A 27,583-nucleotide genomic window follows, 5' to 3' on the forward strand; every position below is an offset into this window, starting at 1 on the left:
CTGCACGCTCGCACCACACTCGCTGCACGCTCTCCGCGTGCTGCCTCCCGCACTGTATCCCACCTGTGAAAGGCCCCGCCCCGGGAGGTGTTGGGGCGATGCCAGCGCTGTTCAAACCGGGGCTGGGGGTGGCAAGAGGCGGTGGGTGCACGAGGGGCGGCAGGGCCGTGGGTGAGGCTTGCAGCCACGCGTGGCGAGAGTGTCGGGTCTCAGGCTGCCGGGAGCAGAGAGCGAGCGCCCGGTGCCGTTTGGCTGGGGGGTCCCGCTGGCGCAGGGCGCTGGGACACGCTCCCCTTCCCTGCGCTCCCCCCCGCAGCATCGGCCGCCGGCACCCTGGGAACGGGCACCCGCGTGGGGCCAGACGCCGCGCGGCAGCCAGGCGTGCGCAAAAGCACGTGTGCGTGTGGGCGAGGGCGAAGCAGGAGGCGTCAGAGCGTCGCCCCATGTGGTGTTTGTACACACACACACACGCGTGTGCGGCCGGCACACGTGTGCACACACACGCGTAGGTGCAGCCTCTCCAGGTGCATCGCTGTGGAGCCGTGCGGTCGCCTGAGGGCCGGCTCGCACGTGCACACACACACACGCAGATGCACGCACGCATGCACACGTACATACATGTGCTGCACCTGCACACATGATCATGCCAGTGCCGTGCCACGTGGGTTTTTTGGCCTGCACAGGCGTTTATCCTGGTGCGTCGCCCGTGTTTCCCCGCCGGGGCCGGGGCTCTCCCCCTCTCCCGTGCAGCTCGGTGGACACAGGGTCCAGCCAAAACCAAGCTCCGGTCCCTCCGGAGCTTAACCCTGGCTGCCTTCCTCCAGGCCTCCCCGCGCGCGTGTGTTTCGGGGGCCGAAGCGGGGGGTCCTGCGCTGCACCCCCCCTTCACAGCAGCCCTTGCAAATCTGGGGCTGCAGCAGGTCCCCGCTCCAGCCGGCTCCGGCCACGGGGGCACGCGTGCCCCCAGCAAACCCACGGGCGGTGGAAGGGGCTGTGGCGGTGCCTGGCAAGAGCAGGCTTTGGCAGCTCACGGCCTGAGCTCGCAGAGCAGGGCATCTGAATTGTTTTCAGGGAACCAGGAATTTTGATGCATTCGATGCCTCCCACCTGCTCGGCGGGTGCTGAGCCCCCCCAGCCCTGCTCCCTCCTCCTGATCATCACATCCGGCATCCTGGGGGCTGCAAAGCCGGGGCCGGCGGCAGCAAACCCGCCATGCCTCGTTTTTCGCTGGCATCCACGAGCGGCGAAGCACCCCCGGGACAGCCCTGCCCCCACGGCATTGCCTGTCCCTGCACCCCTCGGTGCCGCCGGGATGGGGTCCCCGCGGGTCGGTGGAGGCCCACGCGCTGAGACCGGCTGCGGGAAAACAGGAAAGTGAGCGGGGCCGTGCCGGAAGGCAGCTATTGTCGGTGTGGGGAGCAGAGGGAGCGCGAGTCGGGCCGGAGGTCGTCATGGCCACCCTGCCCGCCTGCCGCCCCTCCGGCGGGCAGCACAGCCTGCCCCGAAGCCACGCACGGCCGCCCTGTTCCCACGGGACGTGGGTCGGCCCCAGCACGGGCAGGAGCAGCGGGAAGGCAGTCGCTCGTGGGATGTGCAGGGCTTCCTCCTCCCCTGCCCTGCTGCTCCAGTTTGGAAGGGAACAAATAAAATAAATCCTTTTTCCTTGTGTTATTTCCCCGGCACAAGGAGGGCCCAGCTTGCCTCTCCTGGAAGCGGGAGGATTTGGAGCCTTGGCTCTGTTTCAAATGAAAAATCTTGCAAAAAACCTGGAATTTCCTGCCAGGCAGAAACCCGGAGGTTTGACTCTCCCGGCGCTGGTTCTGCTGCCAGGGTGGGACGGGAGGGACGGGAGGGACGGGGGGAGACGCGCACACGCACGTCCAAGGCACACGTGGGCACGCGGCCGTGCTGGTGGCACACTGGCGGGTGTCCCAGCCTCCCTCCTCACCCCAACACGGCCAGGGGAATTTGGGCAGCTCCCGCGGTGCCCGGGCAGGTCTGACCCTCCAACCCGGCTCCCCGCTGTGGGGGCAGGACGCTGGGGCTCCAGTGCACCCCAAGTCCCGGCGTTCGCCCCCCACTGCCACTGTGGGGTTTTCCTCAGGGACGTGGCCCCACTCCCTCGCTCCCCGTCTGCTGTGGGGAAGGGGCCAGGGCGAACCCTGCTTGGGTTCCCCAGCTCCTGCTTTGCACCCATATTTTGGGGCTGCCCCCCCCACGGCAGAGCTGCCCGGCCCAGCCTGTCTCAGGGACGGCAGCAGGACACGGCCACAGACCGAGGAGGGGTGGCCACGCATGGAGCGGGGAAGGTGGTGCCGTGCCTCGGTTTCCCCGGCCGGAGGAGGTGCCATGGGGTTAAGGAGCAGCCGTAACCCACAGCCAAAGCAGCCGGGCAGCGCGGCCCCGAGGGAGGGCACAAACATGCGCCAGCGTGGTTTCACCCCCAAAAAACCTTCAAGCGGAGAAGCCAGTTTGGCGGGGAGCGTCCCTTGTCCCCCAGCAGCCCTGCGGGGACATGGCCAGCCCTGGCTGCGCCACCTGCACCAGCCAAAACCCAGAGGACAAGGAGATGGAGACGGTGGGGCTGGGCCAGGCCTCGGCACAGGCATCCGCAGGGAAGACGGACCGAGTCACGGCGGGGAGGGGAATCCCAGCAGCCCCCAAAAAAAGGGGCAGGAGCTCTGGGAGCTGTGGTTTCGGGGTGTTTGGGGAGAAGGGCAGGGAGGGGACTCACGCCGTGCCACAGTGGAGGTCTCGCCTTGGTTGCCAGTGGCAGATGGGAGAAGCATTTCCAGGCGGCTTTTAAACACCCTGGGCTCTTTTTGCCCCTCTCCATCCTCCAAATGCCCCGGAAAGGGGTGAAACCCGCAGGAGCAGCCCCGACCCACTGCACCAGGTCACTGTGGGGCGGCCCCGGGAGCCAGGGGACGCGGTGGGAGGGGAGGTGCGGGCTGGCACATCGCACAGTTTCTTAGAAGCAGCAGAAAAAGTCCCAAACCACCAAAAAATTACCCCTGCTCCTTTGCTGTTTGAAAAAGGTATTGAAGGTGCAGCGGGGGCCCACGCACCCCCGTGCTGGAAGACGCTGGGTGCCGGCGGCCACGTCCCAGCAGCCTCTCAGGTTCGCAGGGAGGGTGCTCACCAGCAGCAAAAATGAACCTGAGGCCCCTTTTTTAATCCGCCACTGGCAAAGCTCTGGGTAAGCCGTGGCAGCGAGGGACTGTCCCCTCCTGCGGGGACAGCACGGGCACAGAGCAGCAGATGCCCTCCGGTATCGCCTGCGAGCCGTGGGGAGGGGACCCGTGCTCCCCGCTCCGGTGCTTTCCCGGAGGGCTGCCGAGTCCTGCCTGCGTTCCCGGCATGGGGCCAGGGAGCTGCTGGCTGCTGGCCTGGCCAGGTCGCACAAGGAAGAGGGGAGCGCGTGCTGCGCCGGTGACTGTTCCCTTGTCCCAGGAACGGCTGTCACCTCCTCCATGGAGCCCCAGAGCCCAAAACCAGAGGGGTCAAACCCACGGCCCCATTCCCCTGCCTGGGGGGGGGGGGGTGGCAGGTCAGGGGTGGGGGGCTGCCAGGGCCTTGCAGGGTCCCCTCCGAGGTGGGAATCTGGCCCCAGAGGCATCAGCTGTCTGGGGAAAAAAAACCCAAAAGCACATTGCAGAGCACTTGGAAAGCTGCTGGCTGCCCACTCAGGGATGAGGGACGGAGCAGGCGGCCACAGGACTGCCAAGGTCTGGAGGGGCTGTGGATGGCAGAGCTGCTCGGGGACACGTCCTGTGCCACCCCGTGCCCCTGTTTCCCCGACCCCAAAGGTGCAAGGGGGGATAAGCAGGGGATGAGGCAGCACCTCCTGCGGATGCGAAACGCAGCCTGTGGCCCCTCTGGAGGGGTGGTCCGTGCCACGGCTCTCGGGCACTGGTGCAGCCATGGGACAGTGCCCGGAGCACCGGTGAGCAGCATCGCGGCTGAGCCGCTCCGGCTGGGGGTGAGGGCAGGGAAAGGACGTGCTTATGTTACAGCAAAGCCCCAGCAATGCTCCGAGCAGGATCTGCTGCTCGAGGAGGCAGCGTCGGCCGGGGACATCCCCGTCCTCGCCCAGCAGGGACATGGCTCCCGCACAGACCCCACAGACATTTCCTGGCTGAAGCCACACAGCTGCAGATCTGTAGGAGACCCCCAGGCGCTGCTCTCCTGTGGCTGGCTTCCGAGGGCACGTGCAATCGTTGTGTCTACTCCGCAGCTTCGGAAACCAGCGGCCAATTTTAAGCAAACCCTAATGGGAACTGAGGTCCCGAAGCTCCTGAGCTCCTCGGCACTCGGGAGCTGGAGGAGCCCAGCAGGGAGAGGGCGCAGGGCGAGCGATCGTTTCCTTGGGAGCAGTGGGTGACACCACGCTGAGCCAAGGAAAAGGAATATTTCCCTTTGAACATACGGCCGTGGCAGAGCGCCCTGCAGCCCGCAAGCCTGTGCCCGCTCCGGGGCAGATGCCATCTGTGTTTTTTGGGAAGGGGTCAGCCCCGCAGAGGGGAGGCTGCCGGAGCCCTGGGCACATTACCTGCTCGACCCAGGCAGCCTGGCCCCGCAACGCAGGAGATCTGCAAATCTGTTCTCCTTCGGGCTCTCACCAAAGCCTTCGTGACACCTCAGTCTGCATACCCCACCAGCACCCGGGGAGATGAGCGATAAAATTACCGACAGGTCCAGGTCACAGCTAAACCTGCTCCGCCAGGCTGGGCTCAGCTCTGGGCGCTCGCAGCAGCCCGCTCGCCTGCAGACTTCGACTTGCTTGCAACAAGGCAGCTGCGGCTCACGGGCGAGTAAACACGAGGCCCCTGCACGGGGAGATGAAAGCAGGGTGCTGCCTGGGCCGCGGAGGGGAAAAGGCGGAGGCAGAAGTAGAGAAAGGCCGCGCCGGTGCGGTGGCTCTGCAAACCTGTCTGGGCAACATCCTGCACTGCCGCATGCCGCAGAGGACGGGCTCGGCTGCAGCAGCACCTCCAGGCCCTGGCGGCTCTTCTCCCCTGAAGGTGCTTTTCCTCCTCCTCCTCCCTGGGCTGAGCTGCTCTCGCACAGAAGCAGCCAGATCTTCCCCCCCCCCCAGAAAAGGAAGGGAGGGCAGAGGAAGGCAGCGCCCTGCAGCCCTGTGGGTGGCAGCCGGATGGGTGCCACACACCCCCGGACACGCGTTCGTGGCATCCGAGGTCGGTGTGAAAGGGAAAGCAGATGAAAAACGACGCGAGCTGACCCGGCACCGCTCAGCGCCCGCTTGCAGCCCCACCACAAGCCAACACTCGGGTCCGCGTGGGTTTGTGCCCTTCCCTGCTCGTTCACAGGATCCAGCCTTGCTCCTGGGGCACGCCAGGGGCTGGGGGGTGCTGCTGCACCCTCTCCCAAGCAGTGGTGGGTCTCAGCTCCACGGGGAGCTCCGGCTGCGGCACCGCGGGGCCACGCTGCACCCTCTGGCAGCGCCCGGCTGGGGGGAGACACGGTTCCAGCTGAGCTGCACCCACGAAAATCCAGGAGAGGGGCTGGAGGGGGCTTGGGAGGGCCCAGCTCCTCCGCTGGGCAGGGAGCACGCGGCAGCCATGCAAGGGGAGGGGGCAGGACCGGGTGCTGCAGGCAGGGCACGACCAGGTCTGATACAGCCAGGAGCTACGGCTGGGAAGCCCGTTACTCCCCTCCCGGCCAGGAAAATAACTTGCAGACCCTGAATGCAGAGCCTTGGCAAATCCAGTCCGTCAGCCTCGATGGCTATGCCCACGGCTCCTTTCAGTGGCAACAAAGCCCATCAGCAAGCTGGTAACTTGAGTTCACCTCTCCTGCCCACATCCACCCAAGTTTTAGAGCCGGGAGAATCAGCCCACGGGTACAGGGACATTGCAGAGACAAGTCAGGACAACCCCAGCCTGCTGGTTGAGCTCCAGCACCCACCCGCTCTGCCCCACAGCCCTGGGAACAAGCGTGGGGCTCGGAGCAGCCCGGACCTGGCACCTCGAGAGCAGGAGGAATCGAACCTCAGGGCAGCAGAGCCAGGCGCACACACCCAAGAGCTTTTAGCAACTGTAGGAAACGGCTCTCCAGCACACTTCCTGAGGAGTCCAAACACACCATGTTTGTTTTGCTGATAGAAAGCCTCTGACGAATGTGTAATCACGAGACATTTAGCAATTGGAGCGTGCTATGTAAATACAACATAATTTATTGGTTCCATTTCAGAGAACTATAGTGGTATTCGTATGAGTGTCCTAACGATAGTATAAGAAACGAGAGTCACGTTATGTACAGAGATTCCAGGACACAGAAAAACTTTGTAAGGAAGAAGTGGTTAGTGGTACAGTTTGGTCACTGTTCATAGAAACCTTTTCTCTTATTGTAAACCCTGCTCCCCCACTCCCCCCCCAAATGCTAGGTAGACCCATCTACCTACCTCGGCAGCACTGCAAAGCTCCCGTCACGCAGCGGAGCTGCTTGTACAAGCAGCAGGCAAGGCTAGCGGTCTCTGGCTGCACACCAGACTTCGGTTACGAGATGGGTGCAGCTGAGTGGGGACGTGCTGCTCGGGAAGAGGGAGAAGGCTCCGTACCCTAATGGGAAGCAGAAAATGGTCCACACACAGCCAGTGAGGCCGGAGGGCAAGCAGCCCAGTTCCTTCTCGGCAGGGTTAGCGTACCACAAGGAGATGGGGAAGTGCAGGTGTTCGAGAAGACGACTTCCCCACGCCTGTCCCAGCGCCTTCCCTCTGCTCATTCCCACGAGGCACAGGTCTGCTTGGCCTAATGCTGCCGGCGCGGATCCCCGTCCCCCGTGGGGACGGCGCACCCAGAGCCGCAGCTGGGCTGTGCGCGGGGAGCAGCTCAGCTCAGAGCTGGCGTAAGAGGCAAGAGCAGATTCACCCCAGCAGCGCTCCAGCACAGGCTCCGTTAGCCGTGGCAGCACTGGCCTAGCCATGAAAGAAACCCAAGTCCAACTTCTTTCAGAGGGAAAGCGAGGAGGGCCAAAGCCTTGGGGACAGGATGCCAAGTGGAGGGCGAGCACAAAAGCAGCTCTGTCCAAAATCTGGACTCAGAGCCAGTGAAAGAGGTGCTGGAACCAAACAGCACCCCAGGGGATCCGCGTACACCAGCATTTCTTCCCCAGTCCCCACGTAACCTCCCTTCACGGGTGGGAAATGGGTGTCCAGATGGAAGTACCGCTTCCATGGCAGCACCAGCTACAGGACATGGCTCTATCTGAAGCATCTGGCTCGGCTCGCTTGGTGCCGCCGCAGTGAGGGGACGGGAAGAGGCAGTACAGGGTGGCTCTTCCCTCCTCAAAGAGTGAGCGTTTCCACCAAGTGGCCCAAAATATTTTCTTTTTTTTTATAGAAATTACTATAAAAAACTAGTTTATCTAGAGCATCTTTAAAAAAATATTCCTGCAATATCACAGTTTTACATTGAAACTCATTAAAAATATATAGATTTCTTTAACAAAACGTCTCTGTTCTCCCCTTGAATCACGTCTCCAATACAGGAGTGGGACTCGGAGTCCTCGGAAGAGACGCCGAGGTGGGAGCAGGAAGGTCTGATCTCAGTGGCACATCCGGGAGGTCATTTCCTTCTGTCAAAGGGACAGAAAAGACAAGGGACCATGAATGAAGATCCAGATTGCCAGGTGAGGGTGTGGATGAAAAAACCTCACCTTTGTTTAGTCGTAAATACCCTTCTCAGGTGCGTGGTGACACTGTTGCTAAGAGCTCCGGTTTGGGCAGGTCCCCGTTCCCCCCACCGATCCCATTCCCAGGCACGGGCAGGACACCCTTCCACTGCCAACGGCTCTGCAGTCTGCTGTTGCTTACAGCTTTAGAAACAGCATCACCACCTCCTAGGTCTAACTGGTCACCTTCTCCATCCTCCAGACTCCTTGTGAAGGCGGTGGTGCTGCCCTTGCTTTCCAGCATGGGAAGTAAGCACAGGGAGGGGGCTTTAGCCACCTGCATCCTGGACGGCTAACAGTGCCGGGCTCACGCAGCGCACACAAACAAGGCAAGCCAGCTGCTAAAAACGCAAGGAGATTGCTGGAGAACAAGTCAACTTCCCCCAGCCGATGCCCGAATGACCCTGGCTCAGCTGTGCCTGCATGTCCTGACTCCCAGTTTCCTGACAGTCAAACTGCAAGGCCAACCGATGTCCTGAATTTGGGCAATCAGTTTTGAGAAGGTACCAGAGACCTCTGTGACTCCTCCACCCCCAGCCCACCCCTTCTGCGCTGGCTGCAGACCCCGACAGACCAACGTGTACCCTGAGCCCACCCAGACACTCACCAGTGGTTCCAGCTCCTTGGTGTCTATGAGATTGAACTCTTTCACAAAGTAGTAAAAGTGCTTGTAGCAGGTGTTCACGTGGGCTTCCGACCCCATCTGGGTGATCCTGTCGAAATGGTGGATGTAGACGTGGACAAAGACCCGGAAAAGCCTGGAGAGAATCTTCTTCACCACCGGGAGGAAGTTCTTGGGGAAGGGAGTACCTGGGAGGGAAGGCACAACCATGAGAAGCTTCCAGCGAAGTTAAAACTGGTTCCTTGGGGCTAAAATAAATTGATAAAACGGACAGACTGAGACAAAAGGGCTCCTGTCCCTGGTAATTTCCAGTTCCCCTATCCTTTTTCCTTTCCATTTGAATCAGGTTTTTCAAAGCACAGATTTCTTAAGTGACAGAGTGCTGCACGCCATCAATTGCTGCTAGCGACTGAGAGCAAGAGACCAGCCTTGGAGATTCCCAGCAGCTGTTTCAGTCTGAGAGAGATTTCTTCTACTCCTATTTGGCATGTTTATATAAACAGTGCAAAATACTAGACACGACCAAGCCAATTCCCAAAAGAAAGAGTCGGTGCTGTTACCTCCCCACAGTTATCTCTTATTTTGATACGTCTTTAGCTCTTTGGTTAAAAATTAAAGACGTTAAGGTCCTCTTTAAAGGCACCAGTTCTTTAGGATTTGTTTAGCCAGGGCCCTGCAGCAAACCAGTCTGGCCAACCAGCGATCTCAGTAGAACATTACAGTTTAAAGTTCACACAGGTCGTTTCTGGAGGAACGAGGATTAGTTAAACCCTTTCAGTGCTCTGCAAGAACTGTGGCATTTCAGTCGGCGTTAAGGGTGAGGAGTCTGGTAAAAGCTGAGCTGAAAACAACAATAACAATAAAAAAAAAAAAAAACCACAACCCTTCTGCTGTTGGAAACTTGTCTTGCCTCCCTGAACAGAACAAACACCCTGCTTATAGTCCCCAGAGAGTCTTGCAGAAGAGTCCTAACTAAAGGCAACACAGCAGCCGTTTGGGTGACAGAACGGGTGGGGAGGATTGCAGTGTTTCAGCTGTTTGAAGAACCGGCTGTTTGTTGCCTTGCTCCCCCCCTCTGCCCGCTCAACACCAGGTTTAAGCAGCGTTTTGGCACGGGTGGAGGAGCCCCGTGGGTGCTCGTGTGGCAGAGGCGGCAGATGTGTCCCAAACAGGGGCCAACTGCGTCCCATCAGAGCTTCGACGGGATGAACGCTGGGGCAGGAGGGAGGGAGCTCTGCTGCGCCTTGTCTTCTGCGTCCCAGAAGATGGGAGCTCTGAATGGGATCAATCGTATTTACCTAATGCTTTAGATACTGAATTCTCACATCTTACTCAGCACAAAATAAACAAAACCCCCAACAATCTTTGTCCCAAAGCCAGTACACGAAGCTGCGTTTGGCTATGCAGATTTAGGTGTCTTAGGCCAAATTCTGATTTCCATCACCCTGGCAATAGATGAAACACCGCCCCTCCCTCCACGCACATGTCAGCATCCCACCCAGCTGCAACAAACAGCCGAGTGCATGCCAGGAAGCACTGAGCTAGAAAGGGCAGAGTCAGCTAACGCCAGCCTGCAATAACAAAGAGGCTAATTATGGAAACGTGGCCACCATCACCAGGCCGATGCAGAGCACGCATCTTGAACCCAAGCTAGCAATCAGCTCTAAAAGAGCCATCCTTCAGGAGACCACGTCCAGCATGAACTACTCGAGTCATGTCAGAGACTGACTTTTCTAGGAGCAGCCTCTTGTTTTCACTGCCTAGGCTCAGCTTGGCTTTCCTCGAGGTATCCATGACTCCAAATGGGATCTGGTACAGCTCTGGGTATTTTAGCACTCCAGAAGAGCTCTGAAGTTTCTCAGGTGCTTGGGAGAGCTTACTACACTGCCAGCTTCTGAGCAGCACAAAAGGAAATAGCTCTGCTACAAGGGTGACCTGTGCAACAGCATCTCCTGGAACAGAAACAGGACCCACGGGCTCAAAGGAGAAGGCTCTGCACCAGCCTCCCTCTGCCCAGCTGCAACTGGAACTGAACTCACCAACATTAGTGGGAAAGATGTCCTCGTTGTTGATCTGTACCTCAATCCAGTCCATCAGGAGGTTCATGTACTGGGGAGCAGACAGGGCCGTGGGTTTTCGGTACTTGTGCTCGTCCTGCCATCGGTACTCGTACTTGGGTCCCCCTGACATGACGGGGCAGGACTGCTCTGTGCAATAGTCACTGATGGTGCCGTAGATCAGGTTGATGCGGTTGAAGAAGTCCACCACGTGCACAGCCACCCAGTCGTTCTGCTCCTCTCCCGGCGGCAGCTGGACGGCAACTTTCAAGTCCAGGCCAGCGTTGAGCGAGGCTTGAGCCTTCTTGTGCAGCTCAAACCGCTGAGTCCCCGGCTCAAACTTGCGCTTGGGCCGGAAGGTTTTGTCTTTATTGAACACTTGCTTTAAAGCATGGGACATTTTTCTTCTCTTATTCTTTCTTTTCCAGGTCCGTAGCGATGACAGCCGGAGACACAGCACTGCTTGGCCACTTCCCGGGGCAGGGCTGGGGCGACTCTGATCTTCACAGAAACCTCCCTCTGCTCATCTGGTCCTGATCTGCAACGCAGCACAGAAGGCCAGCGATTAGGAGCAGCTCTCTCAACAGGAAGCCTTGTCTAAATCCCATAGGAAGAGAACTGGGATACCATCTGGGCCCTCGCCCCAGATCCGAGAAGGGGGGGAAGCCAACGTCAGCTTTCTTTTCTCCCCCTTCTCTGTTACAGCCCAGCTTGCAGCAGAGCGGCGGCTCGGCTGTCAGTGGTGACCTGGGCTGAACGAAGAGCCGCCCCTGCAAGGTCGCCCTACATGCTCAGCGTGGGGACGAGGGAACCAGCCCCACAGCGAAGAGGTGCGGGCTCTGCAGAAGATGTCTGCCATTCACCCCAACATCACCACACCAACAGACCCAAACCCCACAGAAACAAGGAGAAACTCCACCACCTATTCAGCTCCAGTACCCCAAATAGTTAAGAAGGGTAAAACAAGTCGGGTTTTACCCGGGTCAGATTTTTCACCTACGCTTCCCCCGCCCTTTGGAAACAAGCCTACCGAAAAGGTAAGGTTACGACAACCTACAATGAAGTTGAGATCTGTTGCCAGACGTACTCCAACAAAACAGCTGTTTGAGCAGGAGCTGCGTGCGCTGTCGTAGCGCTAAAGACAGGACACGAAAGGGCGAGTGGAACAAGAAGAAGAAGAAGAAGAAGAAGAAGTCGCAGCTCAGGCACCCGGAAAGAGAGTATCCTGAAATAACACCAGCTTTAAGAGCAGCCACAGCCTCTTCTGCAGGTGCAGACAGACCATAAACATATTTTTCATTTCAGTTTAGCTCACTTCAAGTTGAAGGCTGATTGAAAGCTAGAAGACCAGGGAAAGCTCGCCTTCCTCTTCCAGTCTGTGGAAAAGAATTAGGTCCAAGAGAGTGAGACACAAGTTAAGATCTGAAAGGATGCTGACGAGAAACACAGCTCTGTTTATCTGTAGCTAATTATACCTCCTTTGTTCCCACATCCATCCCCTCGTATAATTTGTGTCAAGATGCTCTTTGATGGAAGCTCAAGGCAGAAAGCTGTGTGTACCAAAAATATTATTTTACATGTGCTGGACAGAGAAATGAATAAAGTAACAGAGATTAACTAAAGCTGATGCCTTACCGAATCTGGCAAGTAAGTTTCCATGATTTTATAAGAAAGCAAGCAAACAAATCCCTTTCACCAAGCAGAAATATATTAAGATTTCTGTGAAGCCATGGTGTTGTTCAAATAGGTAAATAGTATCCTCACGTGTTGGTAAGAAAATCCCAAATTCAAGGTCAAGGCTACTTTTGCTGCAGTTCAGCCCATCTCTAACAGACGCTGCATAGTGCTAATCAGCATTTCTTCTTTGGAGACAGATTAAAAAGATTTAAACCAAGGCCTCTTGTTTTCTTATTTAATTACAGCAAGGAAGAAAACCCAAACCACTTCAGTTCGTCCCACTAAGAACAGGCTCGACTTTTCCTAGTGCTGCTTTTCCTGCGGGAACGGGCTCAGTAACCTCTTCTGTGCAGGAGCAGAGATCCAAACTCCTGTTGCAAGATGGGCCACGACACGTTGGAAGAAACCAAAAAAGCATTTTAATGTGGTTCAGCGAGATCCACCCTGGGCTGCAAGGTGAATTCACTGCATGCATGCTTTCGCCGCGCACAGCACTGCTAAAACAGCTGCTGTGACCCCGTAAGCTACCGTGCGAGAGTCAAAAAAAGAAAAGAAGAAAGAAGAAAACCCCCAGAAAACGTGTCTTTAGGAGGTGTTTGATCACACCACAGACACGGTTAGAGGAAGTAGCGAACGGCGCGGAGGGACATCTGAGCACGACGCAGCAGCTTTGGTTACTGAGAGCTGTGTCACAGCCTCGCCACATCCTGCGGCAAAACGCCGAGGTGACCCGGCGGGGCGGAAGCACCAGGGGACTGCGCCCACCCCACCACGATGCCACGTCCGGAGCGAAGGCAGGACCGGCCTCCAAGTAATGAGCAATGTGGACAGCAGGTGCTGAGTCTGCAGCTATTTCCAGCAGGAAATCAGTCCCAGAGAAGTACTTGCATGCAATGATTTCCTTACACTGGAGATGGAGAAAGAAACATCCTTTAAAACAAACAAGCCATAAAGAAGCACGAGCATCTCCCTCCACACAGCTCCCCGGAGGACTGGCAGCGTCCTTGGCATGGTACGACTCTGTTCCTACTTATTTTCTGTAAGATCTGTCTGATTGCAGCGACCACACTTGCATCCGCGCTGGCCCAAGACTGCAGCCAGGCACCGTCCCTTCCGCTGGACGAGGACGTGTTTCTCGAGCAGGGGTCAGGCCGTGGCTGCAGGGCCCGGCACAGAGAAGAGGGTGAGGTAAAACTGAATGGCAAAACTTCAGGGGAAAAAACAAAACATCCCCTGGGCTTGGCCACACACGTCAAGAAGCAAACACCGACCGTTTGCCAGAAGAAATTGTCGTTTGAGCAGGGTGGAGAGACTTTTAATATGGCTTATTTCTTACTGAGGCAGTACCTGTCCTACAAACAACTTCCTCTTCCTACGGAGACATCATTCACGAGAACTGGGGAGCTCGACACAGCAGCAATCATCTCTCAGACGATTCAGCATCTGTCTGAAGGCATTAGCAAAATGAGTAGCTAAGACTTCAAGCAGATACAGCCTATTTAATTATGGTCTTTGACTGCAACTGAGCTAAAAGAAACATTTAGCTCTAGGGAGGGGGCGGGGGGGAAGGCACAGAGACCAAAAGCATCCCTGACATTGCTTGAATATGATATCACACCACAGGCAGGAGTCACAGCTCGGGCAGCACTAAGACGCTGCCTTTGCATAGAAGAGAAAGGAAAGGTTAGGAACAATTAGGGTATGGGACATGCAAAGCACCTGAATGGTATCTGCAAGCTTCAAAGATGAGGAAAAAAACCATCCCCCACAAACAAACTTGCAGTACATTTTGTTTACTCCTCCTTTCCAGCCAGCCAAGATTACAGCACACGTCACCGGTGCTCCGAGAGGACCTTGGCCATCCCTCCGAGATCACACAACCGCCGCAGAAAGCCCCACGCCGTGGCAGGCTGTCCGGAGCACAAACAAACCTCCAGCTTCTTCGCTATTCCCAAGGACATGAGAGGAGCGGCTCAGGAGCAGTTAAGGAGGCGACTTGCCTGCCCAGCGAGGGTGTCGAGGCCTGGCCCTCCCTTCCCAAAAGCTCGTTTTCTCCCCTTCCTCCCTGCTCTCACAGCTCCAGTCCTAATGCCGATGTCTGCTGAAGGCAATCCGAGGCAGGGCTGCGTGTATCGCTGTGCCATTCCTCTTCCCTCGCCAGGAACGGCGGATCACGCGGTGCTGCCTTACTTTAAAACCAGGCTCCGGGTAGAGGAAGCCCAGGCGGTCGCTTCCCCGGCTCTTGGTTACTTTTACACACAGCTCAGAGAGGGTATGAAAAAAGGAAAGACAGTCACCTTCTCTGAAACACCTGGAAACCGCCTTCCCCTGCAAGCCTGCTGCAGCCATTCCGAGGTTTTCCAGGGGCGAGCAGCGTTCCTGCCGGATCCTGCCCTCCCCGCAGAGGCAGAACGGCCCGAAACCCTCTTCCAGGAGTCCCATGACTGCTCCGTCAGCGCCTGCCCCGAGCAACACCCAGCGCTCTCCGCCGCCGCTAACACCGTGCAGGGGTTTAACAGCAGCCAGGAAAGACAAAACAGCAAGCCAGCACGTCAGCAAGCTCCTACCTGCGTTTCTAGCCTCTGCAGATTACTCTTGCAATTGCTCAGCCCGTCTCTGCAACTTCTACGAGCACTGGCAAGCACTGAGGCAAAGAGCTTCCTTTTTCAAAAGAGGCGAGGGAAAAAAAAAAAGTCCCATTTCATGCACGGCTGCAATCCGAAGGCTCCCGCAGGCTGGGGAGGGGTCAGACGCGCGGCCACTTCCCTCCCAGTGACCCCAGCGCCGGGGCGGCTCACATCCTGCTGCTTCACTGGTAAGAAAGCCCTTAAGCAAACCCCAGTGAGCAATGCATTTCTCAAAAGAATTGATTTCTCTAGTTTCCTTTTAGGGAAGCCACGCTGCTGTCCTGCGAGATGATACCAATATGGTATTGCTGCTCGGCATTCACACCGAGTCCAGCCGAAAGCTCCTTCTGTGGCTGCTTATAATTGCAGCCCTTCGGTGACGAGCCTGTGCCAAGTCACCCCGTCTCCCCAGAAGGGAGAGGGGAGCAACGAACCCCGCCTTCCCCCCGAGCCATTTTCAGCGTCCTTACTCACCGCTAATGCCTGTCGCTCAGGCCAGAGTTTCTAATACAGGACACAAAACCTCCCGTGCCAATCTGATAAAGCAGCCACAATATATCAGATGCATCGAGCGCTTCAAGTAAAAACCAAATTTACAGAGCACGCCCGAGAAGCAAAGCAGCTTCAAAATAGACAATTTAAACAAAAAAGCAAAGACAGACACACACGCACATTTTTTCCATAACTCCCCCCACACCTTCACAAATACCTTCCCACAGCCATTCTGCACTAGCTCAGTTTCTCGGTACAAGATGATCCTGGTTTTCTACAATCAAAGGAGAGATTTTAATACGGAGAGCGAGGATCAGACCAATTATGGCAAGCAGGGCTGGACTGGCACTAATGACAGCCAGTTTCTGCGCCTCGGGAGCCAGTCTAGCAACAAACAAGGCAGTTCGCCTTGACGGGATGAGGTTTTCGGCTGCTCTTTTTAATTGTTTTACCATATGAGAAAGAAAGGTCTGTCCCCGTGCTTACCTCGGCCAGGGCAGGGCAGGGCAAGGAGCGTGTGGGGCAGAGGAGGAGGGCCGAGCGCGGCTGCGGCAGGCACGCCTGGCCATTCATAATCCCGGCGAGACGGCACTTCCACGTCAGCTGGCTTCCTGTCTGGCACCGAGTCCGGCCTCCCGGCCCAGGGAGCTGCCAATGTTTTCCCAAAAGCTAATCATTCCCCTCTACGAGCTCCGTCGTGGTGTTTCTGTCTTTCCTCCTGCAAGATCGCTCCACGCTGCCGCACGAGGCGAGCCGAGCAGCTGCCCAGCGGCCCAGCGTTACCCTCAGCATCGCCTTTTCTCGTTTCTCCTCCATGCTCTGCTCCTGGCAGCAGAAGCTGCTCTGAAGTTCAAGGAGAGGGAGCAGAGAGCGGATCCGGCCCAGCTGCACCTACGGCCCCAGAGACGAGCAGCGAGTCCGTTCTGCTGCTCTGCAGGACGACATCCACATTTTTCTTTTGGAAACTGCTTTAGCAGCAGCCTTCGCAACACACTTAACAGAGCCGCTCAGAAACGCACATTTCAAATGTTGAATTCCCAAGGTTTAGGCAAACAAAGAGCCCTTTATATTTCACCATAAAGTCAGTTTTAAGAAAGTCCCGCCGGTCGCCAGCCACCCCCCGCACCCCGCAATTTAAATCTGCTGCACAATTTGGAAATTCCCAAGTAAGAAACTGTACAGACACCCATCTCCCGGCATCTCCCAGAAAGAGGCTTGCTGAGGAGCAGGGCAGTCTCTTTACATGCCTCTAAGCCATGCAAACGCAGAGCCGATCTGCATTGCCACATACATAAGAAAAGGAAACAGCATAATAAAAGACCAAAAATAGTTATACTGGGCTTTAATTGGTATCTTCTTTTTCCCCTGAAAGGCTATGCATTTAGACCAATTTTAAACTCAAATTAGTTTATATAATAAAGGGAAAAGCCCTGTTAAATTAAGCCATAGCTGGGTTAGGAGGAGACCCAACGGACGCAAGCGCAGCAGCTCTGGCAGAGCCGATCAGGCAGCTGCCTGCTGCAGCCCGCGCCAGATGGAAACGCTGCTGCAGCGAGTGGAAAGCCCAGGTCACCGAGCAGCAAGAGGCACTTCTCAACCATCACGAGCAGGACAGATGAGCAGGCAGTTTATTGCTCCAAGTCTGAGCTCAGGATTTAGATCCAGCCCACGCGGCAATGACGAGAGGGATGTTACGGGTTTTGCGCGATGGAGCTCGCACCAGAAGCACCAGAAGCGGATGCTGATGGGAGGCAGGTAAGGGAACGAGCACGGATGGGGCTGGACGATCCCTTCTGGCAGGGGAGTGAGAAGGCTCAATCACCTTCAAACTCTGCATGCGAGAAGACCGAATTTCCAGCATGGGTTGTCCCCCCTGGCCTTCCAGGCATCCTCCCCGCAGCCACAGAGGGTGGAAAAGCCACACGAGAAAGTCACTTTGTAAAAGGCCACCCCTACTACTTTCCCTTCCCCAAAAGGGGAAGGTCAGACAGCAGATGCTGCAATTTAAAAATCTTCATTTGAAAGCCTAGAAATTACTGCAGCATAGCAGGAACAGCTACCAGAGCCCTGAGCGTTACTGATTTAGGGCCAATTTTCTTGCCTCTTACGTGACATCTGCATCTATTGCAATGTCAGAGCCGCAGCTATTTTGGAAGGTTTCCACAGATCGTGCTCACACGTCCGTGCCGGGATGACGGCTGCATGCGGAGGCAGAGCTAATCCGCTGCAGGCTTTGCAGACGCTGCGTTAAGCTGACAAGCTGGGTCACGACTCCAGGAGACAGGTTAACTGCACAGACAAATATTTGTAGGATAAACCACAGGCTGACGGCACGCTAAAAGCAGCTCTCTCTTTTTGAGGTCTGAGGGGCCATATTTTGCAGCCTGCTCCTTCGGGAAGAACTTTCGCTGTCCTCCAGCCTGGCTTTGTCCCCACCGGAGGACTCATAAGGGGCAGCATGATATTCACTGAGTCCAAGCTGTGAGCTACACATTTTTTCCTGCTTTTGCAGGCTCCACATTATCGTCCTCACTAGGCAGGGATATTTTTGAACCAACAGCAGTTTCATCTACTCTACCTTTGGGATCTGCCGCCACCCAAGTAAAAGGTAACACCGGTCTGGAGCACGGATTGTGCCTTAGGCTGATAAAATGACTACAGCAAGAGGCACTATTTTAACAGCGTGGCTACGGGTTCGAGATCTCAGGAGATGCCGGGGCTATGAGCTCCTTCACCCAGGGACTGAGCTGGAGCACGAGCTGGCCACAAGGCCAACCCTTCCCATGGCAGGGCTAATCCCACCAACAAATATCTCTTCTCCCTGTGTTAGTATTATGCTTTCGGAAGAAAAGCAGTATTGTTTCTTGCCGAAAGCAGATGCCCACGAGGCTCGCTCTTCCCCTCCACAAGGAGATATGGCAGTAACCCAACATGTTCGCATGTCTCCAGGCAAGGAATAAGCCCACTGATGTGGGGCTAGAGATCACCTCAAGACTAACCACATCATAAGACCTCCTGCCACACAGCCAGAGGAAAAAGAAGAAAGGAAAAAAAAAAAAAAAGGTGCAGACAGCAGCCCCAAGAGAAGCCTGCAGTTAAGATGAAGAAAAAAATTACAGTGGCTTTCAATACAGCCATGTGCCTTACTCAGCTCCTGCTTCAAACAAAAACAGGTTTTGGAAGGCGCTAGCTCGTTTTGTGTTCCACGGGCTCCTTCGGAGCCAGCACAGAGGCATGCAGCCACAGCCGTGATTCACCCAAATCCACCCGGAACCCAGGAAATACAGCACCGCAGTCCCCGAGCAGGCAAGGGCGAGCACTGAGCGCGGTCGCAGCAGGATGCTTCCACCGCGGCACAGCCCTACCCCGGCAGCACACGGGAATGTCCGGCAGCGTCACCACCTTTGCCTCTTCTCAAACAGACTCAACAACAACAAAGCCAAGCACCTAGGGACTTCATCCAGACTTTTCTGGAAGAAGTCAAAGCTGCCGCAGCGTGATGGATTCTTTTGCACTGGCTTTGCACACTTGCAAAAGTGGTTTTTTTCTGGCCTTCGCTGCCTCTGTTCCTCTCCGCTCCCTGGCCGCTTCACGTACTCAGAGCAACAATTTGCCTAAGAGCCCTCTACCATTTCATCAGGAGCAGAACAGCACAACCCCAGCTCCAGAGGGAAGCAAACAGCAGACCAAAGCAGGAGTCGCAGATAACTCTGCCTCCCAGGGGCACCTGGAAAAGGGAGAATAAAGATGCAGCCCAAGGTGCACTCTTTATTGAAGCATTAGCTGGACATTACGTATTTCTAAAGATAAGCTCCTAAACCTCCAGCAAAGCTGGTTATAGATCCACTTACAGCAGCATTTATGGCTCAAGTATCACAAAATACTTTCCTGTCTTGTAAAGAAATTAAAACTCAGAAGTTGAAGGCAATTCTTTCCCCAGATCTGAACGCTGTGCACAAGACTGATTAGGTTTTGCAATCTCTCTTCTCTGACCCCCCATGCTTTCACTGTTGACAAGGGAAACGTTTTTCCTCTGTGTACTGTGGCCATAGAGATCCCTGGCCCATTTAACAGAAAAGCATGAGTCACGAAACAAGAAGCACGAGTCAAGAAACACGGCACGGTCAGTACAGTCCAACCTCCACAAACGGGACTAAATCGCACCGTTTCAGTTCGGGTGGTACTTCACATCACATCAATGAAAGGGCCACGTTAGAGCCAAATGTGGACAAGGAAGCATCTGGCCAACAGCTCCCGCACTAGAGGACAGCTGAAGTCGTGAAAAAGGACTTCGCTCAAGATGCGGAGTATGCTTCAAGCTCCCTAAGCCTCAGCCAAGCGGACAGGAGAGCCCGTTTCCATTTCTGACAATGACACAGTTGACCGTGCGACCCCAAGTAACGTGTCCAAAAGAGCATCCCAGATCCTGAAAGGTGAGCCAGGCACAGGGAACCAGCTCCCTGCTCAGCACCTCAGCTCCCTCCTCAGCACCAGTTTTTGCTACCACACCACCAAGCTGGCATGAACTCCCAGCACTCCTCTCCTCCCTTTCTGGGGATTTTAAAAGGTTACAAGCTCACCCTCCTGCCCAAGTTAACTTCGCAAATACGTGACTAAGACAGAAAGTGAATCTAAGAGCTGGAATATACAGTCCAAGAAACGCCAATAGATAAATACAGAGTTGGATGCGAGCCTAAAGCTTGGAAAGGAAGCAGAGTTCACGGACGAAGCCCTGGGGACTGTGATAAACAGGTGGCTGGGGAAATTTCACATCTCCTAGCAAAAATCCCTCCCGTCCTGCAACTTGGCAGAAGACTTCCAGACCGGAAAGAGGTTTTAAACAAAGAAGGGATGGAAATCGAGAAAGTGTGGCCACTCTTCAGCTCCAAGAACCAGGAGAAGGCGATCTTGCCTTTCACCAGCACCAGAGTCCGTGACAGAGATGCTTTTTCCTAACATTTGTGGCACACGCTGGACAACTTCAAATCCCTCTTTCCTCTCTCTCCAGAGGACTTCCTGCCCTTTCCTTTTTGTCTGTCCCTCTCACACACAGGAACAGTTTTCTTTGAAGGAGTTGAGGTTATTGTACTGCAGATCACAGCAGAGGCAGCTACTGTAAGATTAGCATTCCTGTGCTCATAGCCAGAGACAGAAGCAGAGCAAGAGTTTGCTTTCAAGCGTCACAAGTTCTCCCTCACGAGAGCCGAGTTGCAGCTCACCACGATCAGAAAAAAAAAAAAGGAGAATTCCCCAAGCACTTAAGAGATTGAGGAGTTTCAACTTCAGGACTATGCTTTTACCTACAATAGGAACATTTATTAGCATAGCTAGAGAAGGATGGGGGGGAAAGAAGTGGAATAAAATACAAGAGTGTCCAAGACCGTAACTTCACGGTTACACGGGCAAAACCCTTACTCTCTGCGCTGTTTTTTTTCCTTATTATGAGATTTTTTAATTTGCTAGCAAAGGCCGCAGCAGGTACCACCACCCAGGCTCCGGCACGCAAACCCCTTCCGAGGGGAGGTGACACCGTCAGCCAGGTCTCTGCTCAGGAAAGCCGCTGCGAGGCACCGCAGCAGCCCCTTGAAGACGCTTCTCCTCCAGGACACGCTACCACAAGCGGAGCCGCGCTCTGCGCACACCGCACACCCCGGGCCGGGCCGGGCCGGGGGCTCTGGCGAGCGCGGCGGGGGCCTCCGGGGCCTCCTCCCCCGGCCAGAGCAGGGGTTTCAGGACGGACCGCAGCTCGGTGAGCGCGAAGCCACGAGAAACTCGCTCGCAACTGCCTTCCGCCCAAGGAAAAAAAAAAAAAAAAAGGAGAAATAATGGAAAAAAGAGAGGAGATTTACAAGTCCCAGTTCAACAGGTTGCTCGTTTCGGCCGGACCACCCCGCTGCAGCCGCAGCGCCCGCGGAGGCCCCTGCCCCTCCACTGCAGCACGGGCGGGCCCGGGCGCCGCCACCCCGGGGGGGCTGGCGGGGACGGTGACCCCCGGGCAGGGCTGGGAACCCGCCCCGGGCCCTGCCCCGGCCGCCTCCCGGGGCCGCCCCGGCCCAGGGACCCCCCCCCGGCCTCCCTCCAGGCCCCCTTTCCCCCAGAGGGCCCCACAAGCCCCCCTCCCACGGGCCCCTCCAGGGCCCTGCTGCCCGCCGCTCCCCTCCAGGCCTCCTGTGCCCCCTCCAGCCCCTCCAGCCCCCCCGCTCCCCTCCAGGCCCCCCCGCTCCCCCTCACCTGGCTCTCGCAGCTGCCCCGTGGCGGCGCGGAAGCGGCGCCCCTCGCGCGGCCGCAGCACTCCGCCCCCCGCCCGCCCCGCGGAACTCGGCGGTCGCCCGCGCGGCCCCTCTCCGCGCGCAGCCACCGCAGCCGGCCCTACTTCCTCTTAAAGGGGCCGCCCGCCCACCCGCGCCCCGCCGCCGGCGGCTCCTCCCGCGGGCGGGCCCGGGGCGGGGACGGGCCCGGGGAGGGCAGGGAGCGGGGGCCCGGGCCCGCGGCAGGCGCCGCAGGCGTTGTGGGGGAGGCGATCGTTTATTTTATTCTATTTTACTCTATTTTATTTTATGCTACTTTATTATTTTTACTCTCTTTTCTTTTACTCTATTTTTATTTTACTCTTGGTCTACTCTTTTGTTTTCTTTTATCCTACTTTATTTCTTTTCTTCTATGTAATGTATTTTCTTCTACTCTAACTTATTTTATTTATTATTTTTATTGTTCTGGAGCTGGGGAGAAGGGGCAGCCCACGGCCCCGCGGCCGTACCCCAGCCCCGGGATGCTCGGGGGGCTGCAGCCCCCGCCGGGCCTCCTGCTCAGCCCCTCGCTGGAATTCTAAATTATCCACGAAAAGCGGCGGAGCGCGGCACGCCGCGGCAGAAGCGATGGAGCCAGGGGAAGGTTTGCCTGAATTCTTAACGTGGTTGGACAGAAGAGCGTGACGAGGGGCCCTGGAAAGGGCAGAAATGCTCAGAAATCAGAAGCAAAAATTAAATTAAGATCGGGAAGCTCTGGGGTCCGGCCGGGTTTCACGGAGCAACGGCTCCGGCGTAAGGCCAGGGGAAGGGCCCGCTCCGGACCCCCCGCAGCCCGGGGCCGTGGGGCCCCGTCAGTGCCCGGAGAAGCGTGCTGAGGAGCCGGTCCCCGGCGACACCGTTAACAAAAAATGCCTCTTTCGCCAAGCAGGAGCATCCTTCCAGCCCCAGCTGCCTTCAGACCCATCCTCCGAGAAGCCCAGCTCGCTGCCGGCACCTCCTGCCCTCTGTCACTCCAATAACTTTCTTATTTTTCTGATTTCCAGCCCAGCAGCGCTCGATTTGAGTCCATCGGGGACTCAAATTTGAGTCCAGCAGAGGGGAGGAGCTGGAGGGTGGTTTTGGCACCATCAGGAGCCAGACGCAGCCGCGGTCCTGCCCCGGGAGAGGGTGAAGGCGGGCAGGGTCAGGCCAGACTTGCGGCCAGGTCCAGCTCAGACCCTGGCCGGGGGTTACGAGTGCTTTGAGCTGGCTTGGTTTGACCCCGGGGCGGATGGTTGAACAGGAGCGGCTGAAGGGACCTGCACATACTTGAAGTTTAAAGTAATAAAAAAAAAAGAGAAGTAGCAGGAACCACAGCTGCTGCTTCAAAGGGAAATTTTCACAAACATTAGAATGAGAGAAGTCAAACGCGGGTGGTAAGTCCCTGGGAAGCCCAAAACCAAACCATGCCGACAGCACAGCCGTTCCCCACACCCTGCAGAGCTCCCTCCCATCTCCCTGGGGTCCTGCACCCAGAGTGTTTTTCCTCCGCTCCTGCCCTTTGCTAGCACCACAGGGGAGCTGCCCCCATGGCTGCCCCAAATTGGCAGCCCTGGACCCCCAGCTCACCTCCGCCCGTGGTGCTCGCAGCCCAGCCCGGGAGACACGGGGCAGCACCCGGGGGTGAAGGCTTCAGCTCCTTGATCCGAGCCTCCGGCTGCTCCCAGCGGGCCCGGGGCAGCGCAGCCTCGTCCCAGCACCTCGGATGTTCCCGCAGAGCGGCTGATCCCTCTCTGCTCCCAAGGGCAGCCTGCGCCGGCAGCCCCGGTACAGGGCAGGGCTGTTGCCCAAGGGAGGAGCTGGGGCAGCTGCTCCAGCAGCGTCGGTGCCTCTCCAGGGCGCGCAGTTGCCAACGGCTGGGTACCTCCAAGGAATAGACGCAGCTCTGCCCGAGACTTGGCATGAAAACGTTGCAACCACAAACCTCTGGGGTGATGCAGAGCACCATTTCTTTTATGCACTTGTTCATAACATACTGTGTGCAAAACCACACTTGGATAAGGACTGATTCTCTTTGTCCGGTTGCTCAGGGAATTTTGACATGACATAAATGCAGAGAGCTGGGCAAGAGCCTGTCGTACTGTTCCAAGCCAGAAGTGCACGGTGCTGGGTTCACTGTCAGCTCACTGTTAAGGTCCTGCAGCTCATTAAATACTCAATGTTCACTCCAAGCGCTTCCTGGGTTTGGGTTGGTTTTTTTTTCATGCATTTTCAGAGATGGGTGTTTGTTGTTGTTTTCATTCCATTTCATCAGATTTGTGCAGTCCCACAACGCGGCAGAGCAAGCAGGCAGCCTCCCTGCAGGCCAGTGCAGGATTGCAATATTGGGCTCGCACTGGATGCGGAAAACAAATGACCTGGTCCTTCCTTTGCAGCAGGAGCTCCTCTACCAGTAACAGGGCCAGCAAGCTGGTGCAAGCCACGGGTTTTGCTCAGTGCAGAGCTGGTAGCTCCTGACTACGCAGCCCCAGATATATATACATATAGGTGTATATATATATATTTTTTTTTTTACAGAATCATATAGGTTGGAAAAGACCTTTAAGATCATCAAGTCCAACCGTTAACCTAACGCTACCAAGTCCACCACTACACCATGTCCCTAAGCACCACATAGACACGTCTTTTAAATCCCTCCGGGGATGGTGACTCAACCCCTTCCCTGGGCAGCCTGTTCCAATGCTTGATAACCCTTTCAGTGAAGTAAAATTTCCTAATATCCAGTCTAAACCTCCCCTGGCGCAACTTGAGGCCATTTCCTCTCGTCCTATCCCTCGTTACCTGGGAGAAGAGACCGACCCCACCTCTCTACAGCCTCCTTTCAGGCAGTTGTAGAGAGCGATGAGGTCTCCCCTCAGCCTCCTCTTCTCCAGGCTGAACAACCCCAGGTCCCTCAGCCGCTCCCCATCAGCCTTGTGCTCCAGACCCTTCACCAATTTTCTGTCATAAGAGATGATTTTCACAGGTTCTGGTCTTACTAGCAACCACTGAGAGCATCAGCAAAACCAGTGCCTCAGCTCCTGTTGCGACAGTACTGGACCTGAATCCTCCTATTAACGCTACCGTGTTTCCGTCACAAATGTTACTGAATGCCAGGCTCAGAGGAAGAGCAGAAGGAGCTCACTTCTGTCCTTCAGTTTCCAGACATCTCATTAAGACCAGAGCTCTGAGTTTCACAAGTGCTTAGATTTTAGCTGCAATTGCGATTAAAAAAAAAATATTAATGCAGCTTTAACTGAATTACCTTTTTTTTCCTGTAATTTTTGTTAGCAACAACTGTTGCTTGCAATGCTGCCTTCCAAAGGAGTGTTAAAACCTGACAGCCTGACCAGTTAGTTATTCAGTGTGTAGGAATCAAAGCTTTGGTGCCTGTAAAAATCAGGTCAGTTTAAAATAGAAGAGATGAAGAGCAGCATCATTCCAGTCTCGCTCACTACAGACTCCTTTTCTGCTCATGTGCTCCATGCCTTCGAGCTGTTGCCGCTGACGGAGCGGGTACGTGACGTGCACATTAGGGATACAGGACTGGCAGGACTCCCCTCGCTGATGCACACCAGTCCCCAGCCGATAAAAACCCACACGGTGGTGGTAGACGTGTTCTTACCTCCTCCAAAGATTCCTCTTACCTCCCCCAAAGACACAAGCATTCAGAGCTGGAGTCATGTTTTTGGGTCCATACAAACTGGAGGGGTCTTATAAAAGGACTATTTACAAAGCCAAAAATTTAACTTTGTTTTGAAAGTTTATTGGATCATCTTGACACAAAATCATTACAGCAGCTTGTGGTATGTTGTTTTCTTTTTCTTTTTTTTTTTTTTGAGGGAATGTTGATAGCAAATAAATTTGTGAATGTAACACATCATACAGTTTCAAATTCTAGAATCACTGCACAGGATTCTGTAAGAGAAGACTCTACATGCTAAAGTGACAGTTTTCATCCATGAATTAAAAAAAACACTAATTGAGGAACATTATCCTTTAAGACAATTTTAATATGTTCAGTTTCTAATACACAAACTGGCTAACCAAGGGAGGTTGACCAATACCAAAACCTACCACTTCACCAGCAGTGAAGCCTGCTGCAAACAAATTCCTGCAGCGCACAAGTGCGGTCTGAATACGAAGCTGGTCCTAGCCAAAAAACCACAGCAGAGCCTTTGCAAAAATACCCTAATATGGGAAGAGTGTAAAGAGCACAAGACACACTTGAAGTACGGGACATTCACCCACAGGATAAGATCAACACTTCATCCTGTTCCCTGCGTAGGGTTTTAGTTCAACTCTGCTGGGCGCTGCTGACACCCGTCGGAGCGGTGGCGGTGCTGGAGAAGTGCAGAGCAACCCAGCTCCTCTCTGGGGACCCTTCTGGGAACAGCAACCAACAGCTCTTGACCCGTGCCTCAAAGCAAAACCGTTCAAGTGTGTTCTCAGTTTGCTGGGTATGGAACAGCAAGTAGAAGAATGGGGGGGGATCAAAACCAAGAGATTTTGGAGAGAGACATCAATTAAGCATCTCTGCAAAGGACACAGCGACATCCCTGTCCAGTCAGGGATTCCAAAAGATTTTGATAGTGCAGAATGGGCTTCACTTTGCAGACCCTCCCGTTCTTCCCTCTGAAGTCACCCGCCAGAGAGACAAGTCCGCAGCTCCTCACCAACCCCTCCCTCCTGCCACCCAGGCAGGGAGAGCTCTGCTGCAGGGACCCAGTTACACTTGCGCTGCTAAATCGGCATCCACTGCTGCGAGGGCAGGGCCATGGGACGCTACGGGGACAACTGAGACAGCACGACATCTCTGATTTCACAGCACAGAGGGAGGGAACAGGGCTGTATCTGCAAACTGTTCAGAGTACGAGGGATTACACGTGTGGGCGTTTCTCTAACCTGGTAGTGGTCAACCTCAGCTGGTGAGCAAAATGATAAAAAAGCAGGAACAGACCCCTTTGGATTTCCAGTTTCTTGCTACACCCTAACTTTTCAGGAATGTGAAATTGAAGTGGACTCATAAAACACATCAGCAGAGACTGCTCAAAGGGGAGAGGCATGATAGACTCCATTTGCGGGCATGGTCAACAGGAGCAGAGAACCAAACAGTAACACTTTCAGCCTGCGTGTGATGCATTCACTCTCTTTCAGCTGTCACTAAAAGAAGGTTAAGGCTCAAGGCAACTACTATAAACAGAAACTCAAACATCCCAGTTCTCACAGGGCTCATTTGGATTAGCTCAAGGAGATGGAGGATGTTTATATGCTGATCACAATAGATCTTGAGATAACAATAATAATAATAAATCATATATAAAAAAAAAAAAAAAAAAAGAGGCCTTCAGGTCCAGCACCAGCCTCTGCTAGAAATATACATCAACTACAGCAGCCCTGAAGACATATTCCATGGCTAAGGATCAAGACAACCTTCCCCGGCGATAAGCACAAGCAACAGACTCTGTGCTACTGTTGATAAAATTCTGCTTAGTCCACCATCCCACGCAGATGGCAAGGTTCATGGGATCATCATGAGCTGCTGAATAAATAGCGCCCCTCCCTCCCTCCCTCCTCCAGTCATGTCACCAGGATCTCTTTGGGCTAGAAAGGGTTAACACCACAGTTTGTAAAAAGTTTTGAAATAAAAAGGTAACATACAGCCTTAAAATGTCTAAACTGCAAACAATGGTGGAGTTAACTGAAAAGCACGTGCCCCAGGATAGTACATGCGTACGAGGGAGAAACTTAACACGTGGGTCTGCTCGTCTTTACACATTAGGTGTGTTTCCTGTAGTTGGAATATTTTATAAGGAACATTCAGCACTTGGACAATGTCTCTTTCATCTCATCCAACAAGTTGCTAAGCAGGGTGGAATCATTACATTTCCCATCTATGGATACAGAGTTCTCTCCCTTGGAAAGAAAAAGAAAAAAGAAATCCATTAGCTCCTCTTCTAAGTGAGGACAATTTTATTCCCAGCCAAGCTCAGGGAGTGGAAACAGCCGGTGGAGCCTGCACAGGAACGAAGCAGGCTTAGCTGAGAGGTCAGTTTGGGGAAGCCATCAGTGTTGCTACTACCCACCAGGTACGCGCTGGGCAACAGAAAGCCCACGGGGAGGTACAAGCTTGGTAGTAGCACAGCAAAA

General features: G+C 55.1%; 2 protein-coding genes across 4 annotated transcripts in view; both read right to left on the reverse strand.

The window, feature by feature from the left end:
• Positions 1-6,940: 6,940 nt before the first annotated feature.
• MOB3A (MOB kinase activator 3A) lies at positions 6,941-21,551 on the reverse strand. Of its 3 annotated transcripts, none has more exons than XM_075523899.1 (4): positions 21,399-21,551; positions 10,354-10,909; positions 8,300-8,502; positions 6,941-7,596 (listed from the first exon to the last, which is right to left on the reverse strand). In XM_075523899.1, exons 2-4 carry the CDS (start codon positions 10,769-10,771, stop codon positions 7,567-7,569), a joined length of 651 nt encoding a protein of 216 aa, XP_075380014.1. In that variant the 5' UTR covers positions 10,772-10,909; positions 21,399-21,551; the 3' UTR covers positions 6,941-7,566. The 3 variants fall into 3 exon arrangements, with proteins under 3 accessions (XP_075380014.1, XP_075380017.1, XP_075380015.1); XM_075523902.1 differs by lacking the exon at positions 21,399-21,551 and adding an exon at positions 15,654-15,753; XM_075523900.1 differs by lacking the exon at positions 21,399-21,551 and adding an exon at positions 11,429-11,553.
• Positions 21,552-25,177: 3,626 nt separating this feature from the next.
• The window catches only part of AP3D1 (adaptor related protein complex 3 subunit delta 1), a 45,895-nt gene continuing 43,489 nt past the window's right edge, over positions 25,178-27,583 (reverse strand). The window contains exon 32 of the mRNA XM_075524622.1: positions 25,178-27,349. Coding sequence (XP_075380737.1) covers positions 27,254-27,349 — 96 coding nt within the window. The 3' untranslated portion in view covers positions 25,178-27,253. The remainder of the gene's footprint in view (positions 27,350-27,583) is intronic.

Source organism: Mycteria americana, chromosome 24 (assembly GCF_035582795.1).
Source record: "Mycteria americana isolate JAX WOST 10 ecotype Jacksonville Zoo and Gardens chromosome 24, USCA_MyAme_1.0, whole genome shotgun sequence".
Taxonomy (NCBI): domain Eukaryota; kingdom Metazoa; phylum Chordata; class Aves; order Ciconiiformes; family Ciconiidae; genus Mycteria; species Mycteria americana.

Bases quoted from the DNA above. Each gene is read 5' to 3' on its own strand.
- MOB3A (XM_075523899.1), bottom strand. From the start codon at position 10,771: ATGTCCCATGCTTTAAAGCAAGTGTTCAATAAAGACAAAACCTTCCGG. The intron at 8,503-10,353 runs GTGAGTTCAGTT...CTTCCCTCCCAG, and splicing joins CATCTTTCCCACTAATGTTG to GTACTCCCTTCCCCAAGAAC. The intron at 7,597-8,299 runs GTGAGTGTCTGG...TCCCTTTGACAG, and splicing joins CCAAGGAGCTGGAACCACTG to AAGGAAATGACCTCCCGGAT.